The sequence below is a fragment of the Pseudoliparis swirei genome, chromosome 20 (genome assembly GCF_029220125.1).
Source record: "Pseudoliparis swirei isolate HS2019 ecotype Mariana Trench chromosome 20, NWPU_hadal_v1, whole genome shotgun sequence".
NCBI lineage: Eukaryota > Metazoa > Chordata > Actinopteri > Perciformes > Liparidae > Pseudoliparis > Pseudoliparis swirei.
In genome coordinates, this window is record NC_079407.1 from 11,797,800 (window position 1) to 11,810,909 (window position 13,110).

Sequence of the window (13,110 nt, forward strand, 5' to 3'; positions counted from 1 at the left end):
ATCGCCCGGCGTACCAACACAACTGCTCACTTTATCCACGCCACAAGACTGTTCTAGCAGACGGGAAAGGAAGAAAAGGGCAAAAACTAAAGGAAGAGTGACAATGCTCATGACTTGGGGTCATATGTATGTGTGTGTGTGTGTGTGTGTGTGTGTGTTTAATGATCCTGGGATGACTGCATGAACTCCTCTACGTGTTTCGTCTTCACACACGCGTACGCGTCACTCACCTTCTGGAGGCTGGTTGGGTTGAGTTGTGTTTTATCGATGATCTTTATTGCAACCTGAGAGGGCAACGACAGAAAAAGAGATGAACACAAACCACACAGGAAACGTATGACCAAACAAACCTAGCTTTTGCAAAACACAAATGTTATGCCTTTTTATTAAGTGGTATTCATTCATGGGGTTGGAATGCAATACATTTTTGTATTTACTGTATGTTAAAGCTACGATAAATTATTTTGGTTATCAATTAATCCGCTGATAATCTCAATTAGGATATAAAATCTTTTTTTAAATGGTTAGAAAATTAAACTTTAAACGCTTCATTCATCAAATTAGTTGCCGATCGCTTTAGTTTCAATTGTATTAATTAGGAGCAAATTAAATTTGCAAATGCCAGAGAGGCGGCTCCTGAACAATGTGACGAGAGCATCTGGAATACAAAACGTGGCGTGTTTCGAGGGGTGTGAGGAAAACAGGCGCTGAAATCCACTCAACAAACCGACTGAGCTCCATAAGAGGCGTACCAACATGTGGCCTCCTGGTCAGCGTCCAACTATAAACCACCATATATATGACCGTCTCCTGCTTTTATATGGGAGGGAAACTACAGCTCTCACATGATCCAGTTTCTGCTGAAACTGATCAACTCATGTAGGCCCAGGTTTTTACGAGGAGAAAGACTATGTGTTGAAACACTTTAATGTGATGTGAGACTAGATACTGGCTGTACAGTGAAAGCTAACAGACGGGTGCTCTGAACTCGGCGGACCATCTGTGGGCTGAGTCACTCACAGGGTGCTGTTCTGTTCTGGCTCCCCAACCATGTTAGTTCACCCGAGCTTCAACTCCTCAGACTAATCAATCCCCAGCATGCACGACTATTTGGGTTTTTTCTGCAGCACTGCCTTCCTGTCTCTCTGAAACGCACCTCTCTACCGGTCAGTATGTGGCGTGCCAGCTTGACCTTGGCGAAGTTGCCCTTGCCGATGGTTTTGAGCAGCCGGTAGTTTCCGATGTGCGGCTGCTCGTCCGAGCACAATGCGATGGAGTTGCGGCATCGAGCTCCCAGCGAGCGGCTCGACCATCCGGTGCCCTTCTCCGATCGGCTGGCCGACAGGGAGGCATGCTGAGGGGGAGAGAGAGATGCAGGTGAGCCGGCAGTATAACTGAGATGTTGGAAGTTTGCCATTATTGTTGCATTCAGGCCTCAAAACTAATTATCAGTATCAAAGGTACCTGAAGAGTTAGCATACATAAACAGATGATAAATAAGTGAAAGAGAGGAAACACCCTCCACACAGCATTACAAATGACCAACAAACACCATGTGACCTGGACTGTGCTCCTGTAGTCATGTGACTGCAGCCTGGTACCAGACACCCAGAGGTGGAAAACGAGAGCAACTAGCAGGGCGGCACCTATGAATCTCCTCTGACCTTTCTAAGTCCACATTCCTCGCATTCAGGCATGGCTAAGAGATCGTCGGTCTCCAACGCGCATTGCCATGTCGGTACTGCGTGATGTGAGGAGGCGGCATCGCATTTTGGGGTCGGCTGTAGGTACCCGGTTCGATCCCTACTCTCCCCATAGTTGCATGCTGAAGTGTCCTTGAGCAAGACACTGAACCCTCAGTTGCTGCCCGGGCGACTCCTCAAAGGGAACAGGAGGAGTCAAAAGAATGTTCAAAACCCCCCAAAAAACATTTGATAAAATGAAGGTAGAAAGGACAAAGATATATCCTACAGTCAAGTTAGAATATGTTACACTGTTGTAATTCAACTAAACTACTTTAATGCAAAATCTGCTGCTGAAAAAATATAATAAACTAATTTACGCTGATTTCATGAATGTTGTGTGCATACCTGCAAACTCATGAGGGGTGAAAAAGGTGACAACGGGGGGGGGGGGGGGGTGCAGGTGACTTTTTGTTGTTGTTGTCACCACACCACATCCACGTTGTTTGAAGCCTCAAAGCTTTTAGAACCACAACTACAGTCATTTTATTGTTCTGACCACAAATCTAAATAATGATAATAAACAGTTTAAGAACAAAAGGTCCTCCGCTCTGACTCAGCCCTATAATGATAGTAATAACAAATATACATTGTCATTATATATAATATGGTTAAAGTCATTCATGAACCAACTTCCTTTTTTTGCCTGAACAGTCCTCATGGACTTCTCCCTGAATCTGTTCTGTCTCTACCTGTTTGTCACGATACTCATATTATAACTTCTATACATATTACATACCTGCCATAAATATCATGATACCCGATACCAGAATTCAATACAATACCATAAAAACAATATGGTCCCATAAATACGAGACTGGTATATTTATCAATAATAGTAATAAATAAAACATCTGTATGGTTCACTTTTTACCAACTTTTTCAACACTTAACAAATGACAGTAATATGAGTATTCATACAGCCAGATATGAATGAAACTACATGGTTCCATCATAGCATTGATTATACACTATGAGGCCGTTAGTCTCTGACCAGATGATCCACAGTTCATCAGGATGAGCAGCTGGAGAGTTACAGAACTTTACAGACTGAAACATTTCACTTCTGGCATCTTTGTATTTGTTAAGCCGAAGTCTCTAAAGCTCCGCCTCTTCTCTCGCTGTGAGCTGCGCAGCGCAGTGTGCGCAGACAGCTCGACACGGAGCAGCGCGTGCGCTCTGATCGCTCTCTTAACCCTCCTGTCGCCTTCGGGTCAATTTGACCCGATTCAATGTTTAATGTCGGTGTTCTTTCGGGAGTCAACAAACAAATATAAAGTACCTCACACTTAAACTTGGAAAACAATATTAATTCTAATAATTTTCTGGAGATTTTAATAGCTGGGGTCATATTGACCTCAAGGGTGAAATATGTTAGTAAATATAAAGGTAACAGGAGGGTTAAACATTGAATCGGGTCATATTGACCCGAAGGCGACAGGAGGGTTAATGAAGTATCGATACTAAAAATATGCTAAATCACATCGTGTTTAACGTACGGGTACTTTGTTAGCATCGCTACACCGTGCAGCGTGACAGCAGCAGATGTAGCGGGCTAACATTCAAGCTAACCTGAACCCCCAAACGCTGTGGACATCTGAACGCTGATTGGCCGAGACGCGACACGTCCCATCAAAGATGTTTTATTGCGAAGAGCAACACTTCACACTTTTCTCCGCGTCTCACTGCAATCTCAACGGCAGCGGGCCAGGTGACCCCCCCAAAAACTCTTCGGATCTCCACGATTCACGTGGATGACCTATTTTGAGTTCAAAACGGTGAATTTCACCGAAAGGTGACAAGTTTGCAGGTATGTGTGTGGTGTTCTTTATACCAAGACAGTTTTGCGAAGATTTTATTGAAAAATATGATGCCTTGCTTACTGAACTGCAATATACAGTATCTCATTGTAACCCCTGTATCATGAAACATGTGGCAAATATGGTATATTCCTCTCAGGGTCTTAAACGCATCACCCTGCCTCACTCTCAATCTTTCCCATCCCTTCCTGATCCTTTAACCCGGGAACCAGTGTGAAGACACAAAGCCGTCGGTGGGGTTACGGCTCATGCCAGGATTTAGGCCTCTTGGACAGATTGAAGTGACGATATGTAGTCTGGACTTTTTTGCCATGGGAAAAGAGGCAAATGTAGAGCCCCAAGAGAAACTCATGACAAGCCCTCGGCACAATGGCTTTCTATACGCACACGATGAGAACTACACTCTCACACAGATCAGAAGTTAGATAAACCCGCATCACCTTGAAATGAACCCAATGTGGTAAACACTGCGCTGAGATCACAGGATCAAACGATTATCCAGCGCACACACGGGAAAATGCCCCGGCTCAGACCTTCAAGACCGACGCAATGCAACCGTCATGAATGAAACATAAAAAACACATTTTGAAAAGGTTACAATTTCTACTAAACTCATGTGTGTAGTTTTCGTGGCACGTATGAAGGCTTTAAGTGTTTGAGGGATTACAAAGATATTATACAAATATTTATAGGACAAGGAGAATGTTGAATTTCCAAATGATTCCACCCCCACCATTTATTCACCCCTTTCTTTCCCTTGGCTCATTCCATCCCCCCCAGACAAATCAATTTGCCTCCTCTCCCTCTATTCTCCGCACCCAAAACCCACCCTCTCTTTTGTCTCGCACCGCTATCTTCATTTTTGGGTCGACTTCACATCAGTTTGATACTTTGTGCCGCCCTCCATCGCCCATCCCCCAAACCTCATACTTTTCCTTTTTCCCCCCAAGGAGCGTGGTCTATCGACCCCCCACCCAACTTATGATTACTAGGTGGTTTCATTCAGAAAGGAGGCCTCTGTGTGTGATGGGGTCTCTACTGGCAGCAGACCGGAGGGCCAGCAGAGGTATTTTGGGTGGGGGAGCAGAGGGGGAGAAAAGCTCTCCACATCATTACACATGTAGGGTGACATTTGGTATCGAAAATGGATGAAGGAACGGTGTGTGTGTGTGTGTGTGATTTGCACATTAAGCAAACTGGAGGAAATCGTTTCTTTGTGCCGATGTCCTGCATCAGCATCTCACGACTCGATCCACTCTTCCAAATCGGTTCTTTGTCCCCCGTCTGCTGACGTTTCCCCGACGACAGTTTCCAATCACTAATATTGGTTGCCATTTTAAGTGTGTATTCATAAGAAAAGTCCTGCTCACAGTTTGAAGTCTAGACTACATGATTATGGGAAGAAAAAAAAGAAAAGGTCCATCTAACTATCATAATCCATGAATGCCATAAATCACTTTTTTGCTCTTACACGTACCAATAAACTATTCCACCAAAATACCTGAAAATATATATTCATTTAGAACGGGCCAGTACATGTGGGCGAGTCCGGACCAGTTCGGCCCACCCACACCGTTCGGGCTACGCGCCAGGAAACAATACCATCATTACAAAACAATTAGCGTTATTTGATGGCATGCATGTCAGGCATCCCATCATCTATTCTACAGAACAGCTCATCGGTGTGGGCGTGAACAGCTGAATGGAAATGCAAATTAATGGAAAACTTGGACTGAAAGCAACTCCAGACACATGATTTCATAAACTTAAAATAATCCTCAATTGTTGGCTTGTTTTTTGTCTCTTCACGAGCTGCTTCTCCGTCGTACATCATTTGAGAGCTTCATCTATAGTCATTCTACCCATTATAGGATTTTTTTTTCCTTCGCCAATGCATCAATTATTGGTCGTTCTGCTACATGACTCATAAATATCTCTGCATGCAAATTCGATTTTCTCTTTCACCCCACTATCGTGGCTTTACGTGACACACCGCAACGCCAGGACCAGCGGTGTGACAAACACAAACATGTTTCTAAACAATGGGCCACGCCCTGAGGGAGGCGCCCCGCTGCTGCGGCTTGGATGTACTGTACCGGCCCGAGTGTGTGCATGTTGGTGTGTGTGTTTTGGTTGGGAGGAATTGAGATAAAGACAGGATGTGTGACGCAGGAATGGCGTAACCTTGAGCCATCCTCCACACACACGGAGCCACTCCAGTTTCCTCTTCCTAGCAGCTGCGGTCCTAGCGACGCACACGCACAGCGTCCGTCTGCGGGTGCTTTTTCTGTTAAGAAAAGGAACTACACTGCTCCTCTCAGGAGCCAATTGCCAAACATGCAATACAAATATATTATACGCTGAATATAAAAAACGCCAGAGTTTTTATCGACCCACGCGCCCGCGTTATTTCACTTCCTGCCTAGGGGACAGAGATGTCAGAGGAACGACAGCAGGCGTGTTGCAGCACCCGCGAGCGTTTCCTGGCTGGGCCCCGCGAGCTGAAACACAACACGTCATGTGACGACGACAGACTGAGAGTCGCGCGTTAATGCAATCTGCACTTTTACACACAGCACTTCATTCCAGAGAACATATCATAGTAGCCACAGTGCTGAGTGCTAATGCACGAAGAGACTGGTCAGTAACGTCTACTAGTGTTTACCGCTGGAGAGACTGGCCATCAGTCGTCACTAGTGAAGAAAGTTACACGTCCGATATAATACAATGAATATGAAAGCCATTATTAAACAAGATGAACCCAACAAATGAAAATAGAAACGTGTGACTGTATAATACAATGTGTTGTCTTATACTGATTATTTGAATATTGATTTCTGGCCCCCTAAAGATGCCAAAATATCAATGTAATGAGCAAAAATGTTCAGCACCGGAACAAAGTCTCACCACTGTCTTAGTTTGGTTTACTTTCATCGCAGGAAATAAGTATTTCTCTGAGGGTATTTTATCAGGAATATTTTGTTTACAGGAAATGTGGAAACAAAAAAAAACACCTAAAAAACATGATGAATAGAAGAAATGTCAGGCCGGATCGAAAGGCCTTTGGATTCTCAGAATAATTAATGACGGGAAAGCAGCCAATACAATTGATTTAGAGAGCGGTCAAATGACACGCCGGAATCAAACCATTTATTCCACGTTGGCAACGAACACAGGTTTCGGACGATCATGAAACGAAACACAGGAAACATTTCTTAACCCGTAATTAACTGATGCCGCTTGTGGTTTTCAATGAGAGAAGATTTGCGGACGACTGATGTGGCGCAGCGGCTGATGGACATGAAATATAAAATATTCTGCACCAGCAGCCAAGAAATAGGGAGGCTTTCCCCCCCCCCATTTTATTTCACTCAAAAAGAGCCACATTGGATTCCCTCTTAAAACTGAAATAACAGAAATGTTATTACTTTGGAAAGGGTTCTTGGGCCCTTGGGCCGGGAAACTTGCTAAAAAAAACTACAACAAAAAACCCTTCAGTTCATGTCAAAACATGATAATCATGTGATTGCTAACATGAGTCAGGAGGACCACGACCCGTCACTGTGGGTTTAAAGACGGGCTTCCTGCCCCGTGGCTCCAGTATGCAAAGTGGAACTGGATTCCACACACACACACACACACTACACAAAGATGCTTTCTGTTCCCCCCTCTGGAGATGTGCCACATTACTCAGCATATCATTCACTGCAGGGCGGTGATAATCAGACCGGGCTGAGCGAAGGGTCAGATTTATTCCATTCGGATCAACAGCGGCGGTGGATTAGAGCGCCGAGTCACCGCGGCGGCCAGACGTCGCTTTCTCTCTCTCGCCGCCTCTGCAGACAAACAGATTATTCTCTCTGGAATCATCTGTTCTGTAAACCCGGAGTCACTCTTTTTAGTGCAGAAAGAGACTTTGCACACATCACACATTATTATTTGTGTGTGGTTTTGCCCATCATTTCTACCATTAATGATAGCACTGTTCTCGCCACAATGACTGCTATGATGAGCTTGAGGCAACATTCCAAAAATGACGACCGACGGGGGCAAGAGAGTTGTTGTGGACCGGCCCACGGTTTGGCTCCTGGAATGTCCGTTCACTGTGTGCACACACATGCTACCAGTGGAGAGGACGTCCAGTGGGTTTCAAGCCAAACCAGAGAGTAGGTGTGGAAAATGGGATACATTAGGAGAGTTTGTAACTCAAAGTTTAACTCAACTAAGGTTTGTTTAAAACTGACTGCTTGAGTTCTTCACCCTGTCAGACCTCTTTTTTAACAATTTTGTTATTGAGTGTTATCACTGATAGGTAATAGCTTCCAAAACAACAATTAAGTTTAGTTTAGTTTATTTCGATCAGCAAAATATACAAAAATCAAAATTCAACAAAAGAAGAAAGTGGCTAACCGAAAGAGTCAAGGATGAAGCTATCAAGCTTATAAGTGCCCTAACCTATGATTTCACGAAAAAACTTATTTCAGAGAACCATATACATATATATATTAGGGCTGTGAAACGATTAAAATTTTTAATCGGGTTAATCACAGGTTTTTGTGGATTAATCATGATTAATCACATATTACCGATATTCTCAGTATATTTTGTGAGAACATAGAGATTTATGACAAAAGACGGATATATACATTTATACATTCTTCTATACAATGGTGCTGCAACTCAGCAGTTATTTAGCAGTTTTCTTCCATATGGAACATTAATACATCTTCATCCTAAACAGAATGTTTAACCCTCCTGTTACCTTTCGGGTCAATTTGATCCCATTCAATGTTTAATGTCGGTGTTCTTTGGGGTCAATTTGACCCCAGGCTGTTTTTCACTGTGTCAAACATATAAGAAATATCCACTTTTTTATTTATTTAAAGGGCTATTTAGGTAGTCAACAAACAAACATAAAGTACCTCACACTTAAACTTGGGAAGCAATATTAATTCTAATAATTTTCTGGAGGTTTTAATTGCTTGGGGTCAAATTGACCCCGAGGGTAAAATATGTTAGTAAATGTAAAGGTAACAGGAGGGTTAAACAGAGCATTTTCTCTTGTTTGTCAACCATTAACTCCACCATGATACAATCTAAAGGCCTCTAGTCTTCCTCTAGCAGCTGCTGAGGCAAACTGACTGTGGGTTTTCTTCATGAACTGGGCCGCGATGAAAGAAACCTCACCGGCCCGGACACGGACAGGTGGACAGATTGACAAGTGACTTTTTTGCTCGGTCCCGGGAGCTCTGTGGAGATCGATAAGTGTTAACGCAACGCGAAGAGACAGAAATGACATGCTGCTGTGGAGATACGATCAACAACAGACGTCTAGTTTAATAAAGAACAAAGACATGCTCTAGAGAACATGTCCAATCTTTTAATGTCATGCGATCTAATCGACTGGCAGGTCGCGATCGACGTGTTGAGACCCTGATCTACAGGAAGTAAAAGTCGTAACAAGGTTTCCGGAGGTGAACCTGCGGAAGGATCATTACCGATGAACAGACCGTCTGCATGAGAGCGGACAGAGTTCAGATTGAAGTGGTGTATTGGAAGCTCATTTTGCAAGTGACTTTTTTTTCGTCCCGACGACCAACAACAGACGGATTGGAAGCTCATTCTGCGCATGCTTTAAATGCGTTAAAAAAAAAAAAAAAACTAGTTAAACCTGTAATTGAATTAACTGAGTTAACGCATTATTTTTCACAGCACTAATATATATATATATTAGGGCTGTGAAACGATTAAAAATTGTAATCAAATTAATCACAGGTTTCTGTGGCTTAATCATGATTAATCACATATTACCGATATTCTCAGTATATTTTTGTGAGAACATAAAGATTTATAACAAAAGACGGATATATACATTTATACACAGGGGTGCACATAACTTGCTCACCAGTGTGCGCAAGATCGACTGAGCTCTGCTGCTTGACACGAGCGTTGTTGACGGGGGGCACATGTACATATATGTATGTACATGTGTATATGTATATATATAAACATATACACATGTACATACATATACACATGCATACATATACACACATATTTACATAAAACAATAAACAAAACCCCAAAAAATAGTCCCCATTAACCGTTACTTATGATGCGTCATCAATGCTGTTACATCTGTACTTCTCCAGTCATGTCTTTAAATGTTTTCTTGAATATCACCAGATTTTTACTTTCTTTGATGAGTTAAAATATTAACACATGCTTTTTAGAGAAAGTGGTTTGAAACTATCATATGCGGCAAAAGATGCAGAGATTTTCCCAGTATTGGGTCAATTTAGTATCATATAAAAATAAAACAATGACAATAATACCAATAACAAAGCCCTGAAACATGACTGTTACTGGGGCCTTGATCCTAATTGTTTACTTACATAAACCAAGTGTCAAATACTCGTTTCTTTCGTTGCATAATATATACTCAGTAGGCACCTTCAACCACTCCATCTTCGACCATTCTCCCAGCACACGGTCTTTGCCTCTGCCCACTCAGCCACTTCAGTCTGACCCAACCTCTCACGATAATTATTCTTCCACGAGCCTGAGGTAATTTATGTGAAGAATCAAGCCACAGGGGGAGGGGTGACAGACCAGCTTGCTTTAGTATCTGATGAATGAAATGTAATGGCGGGTTAGTGCAAATCCTTTGTGGTCACAAGGAATTTCCATGTTTTGATATCTTTTACTAAACTAGTTTGAAAATGTGCCTGTATCTGTTTTTAAATGGAAATGCGATGGGAAACCAGGCTTGTCGGGCCAAGAAGGCTTTGCTGATTGAGATTACGGCCCATCTGCCGCAGGAATCTTATGAGACGTCAGCGTGAGAGGAAGTCATGACGCAGCAGTCGACACAGCGTCTACGATGCACTACCGCCTCGCTGCCATCGCCCATTCGATGAAGCCAATTCTACCCTGAAGGGAAAATCTAAATGCTCTGTTGAGCTTCGTCTTGCAGCAGCTAATGGACATAAACAGTGACGGCAAGAACAACACACACACACACCTTCCACTGTGGTTGCCCTTTACTGTGTGGTTAACGGCACGGTCATGACATATAAGGCAATATTTCTCCCGGGGGCACTGCGGCTGCATTAGATGTATAAGTGAACTATGCTATGGGGCTGTTAGAGGGCCGTGGGGGTGAAGGGTGCGGCGGGCTGATGCTGTGTTATAAAGGTGTTTGTGCTGTGAAGGTGCGGGGACTCTAGGGGCGAAGCTTTGAGACTGCCATGTGTTCTGGGAAAGTGCGTTACGTGTTTCTACTGTATGGTGGCACAGGTATAGGGCAGCAACTAACGATTATTTTGATAATCGATTAATCGGTTGATTATTTTATCCATTAATTGATTAATCAGATTTTTTTTTAAATCAAAAAATAAATTTTCAACCCTTTATTCAAAACAGGGTCCGTACGGTCATGAAAAACCTGGAAAAGTCATGGAATTTTTAAATGGCTATTAGCAGGCCTAGAAAAGTAATTGAAAAAATACAATCCCAAAATATTTGGAAAAGTAATGCAAATTTATTTTATTCAAATGCTAATTTACACGGTATATATACGGTATGCTTTGGAATTCTCATTGTTAGTTTAAATACTACATCTTCTCACTTTGTCACGTATAGACAGAGTTTTCACAAAATGTTTAATCATGGAAATTTGGTTTAGTCATGGAAAGGTCCTGGAGATCCACTGGTCATCATGTAGATGAACCGTCACAAACAGACTGACAGCTTTCCTCTCCTGAGCAGTGGTCCCCATGTGGCCCCCTGAACAATATCAGACACGTTCCGATTTATTTATTTTTTTTCACCTGGCCCGCTGCCGTTGAGATTGCAGTGAGACGCGGAAAAAATGTGAAGTGGTGCTCTTCTTCGCAATAAAACATCTTTGATGGGACGTGTCGCGTCTCGGCCAATCAGCGTTCAGATGTCGACAGCGTTTGGGAAGTTAGGTTAGCTTGAATGTTAGTCCGCTACATCTGCTGCTGTCACGCTGCACGGTGTAGCGATACTAACAAAGTACCCGTACGTTAAAAACGATGTGATTTAGCATATTTTTAGTATCGATACTTCATTAAAAGAGCGATCAGAGCGCACGCGCTGCTCCGCTCCGTTAAATGTTGTCTGCACGCGCAGCGCAGCGCTCACAGCGAGTGGCGTCGTGGCTTATCTCCGTTGCCTTTCTCCGTGGAAAAATATTTTCCGCTATCCGCCACGGAATAAATAACCACGTTTTCTACGTTATACTCTTGTGGAAATGCCACACACGTCGTGACATGTAGCGCCCTGGTGTCTGGGTTCATAACGTCACCCGGAGGCGCACTTATCTCCGTGAATGTCTCCAACAACATGAATGACTTCCGCATCCAGCGCCACGTGAGCAGCAGCAGCCAATTAGATTAATCAACAGAGGAGCAGCTCAGCGCTGATTGGCTCTCACAACGCAGCGTTTTATCCTCTCCCTCCGCTCTGGTTTCTCCTGCGCCGCTCTGCGCTCAACTCAACTTTGTTTATACTCCGTGACTTATTGAGCGCCGTAATAATCGCGCGACACAACGAATCGATAATGAAATTCGTTGCCAACTATTTTAATAATCGATTTTATCGATTCGTTGTTGCAGCCCTAAACAGGTCGGACTTGAACATGTTATTCTGTTGACGTTGTGAGGGATAGTCAGAGAGGAGGGTCTTTTAAACCCTGGAAACACATTAATGTGCGGGAACCAGAGAAGTGAAGCCAATGTGGCTTTCTACTGAGCAGCAGGGGGCGACTCCTCCGCTTGCAAAAATAGTCTGATTGTATAGAAGTCTATGGGAAAATGTTTATCTTGATTTATTCCCTCATTAAACATTGTAATATGAGTTGGGAAACTCTTCAAAAAAGCATGATGGAAATTATGGTCCATTTTGAGTCAAATAGACCATAAATCAGTGAGCTTTAGGGTGCGCTACCTTGTGTTTAAAAGGTCGCTACTAGCGCCGTATACTCAACGTCGCTCCTCTAGTCCAATTGTTGTCACTTTGGTTCACTGGTTGCAAAAAGCCAAGATGGTGACGGCCAAAACGTAGAGTCTTCAAAACAAGCCAATAGGTGACATCACGATGCCAACGTCCCCTCCCCCTCCTCATATACAGGCTATGGAATGAATCCGGTTCAATTGTAAACTGTCTCGCGAACACACTAAAGAGAACAGGACGAGCAGACGCTGGATCTGCATTGGCAGCGGCTCAGGCCCCGAGGACAGACACGGGACGGTAAGCGGACACCTGAAGAGCTCGTCGCACAATGAACACAACAGGCCGACTGTGTCCGCTCTGACTGAGTCTCTTTGTGCCGGTCAGATGGTTCGTTTTTTGTGATTGTTTGCAATAGCTGTCCGCGAGTGTGTGTGTGTGTGTGTGTCACTTAACAGAGGCTCTGTGAACAGCGTCATTCTTCACATGGTAGCCTGATCTCCATAAAACGCCACCTGTTCGACACCGGTCTCCGATCAGCCTCTTAAATAGAATTACATAATAGCCGGCGG

The 13,110-nt window shown here is 43.5% G+C and overlaps 1 protein-coding gene across 8 annotated transcripts in view; it reads right to left on the bottom strand.

Annotated features, from left to right (window-relative positions):
- Window positions 1-13,110, bottom strand: part of mark4b (MAP/microtubule affinity-regulating kinase 4b) — a 55,452-nt gene that overhangs the window by 30,557 nt on the left and 11,785 nt on the right. For all 8 annotated transcript variants that reach the window (XM_056440488.1, XM_056440485.1, XM_056440489.1 and 5 more), the window contains exons 2-3: window positions 1,157-1,354; window positions 231-284 (exon numbers count right to left, since the gene is read on the bottom strand). In XM_056440488.1, coding sequence (XP_056296463.1) covers window positions 231-284; window positions 1,157-1,354 — 252 coding nt within the window. The remainder of the gene's footprint in view (window positions 1-230; window positions 285-1,156; window positions 1,355-13,110) is intronic.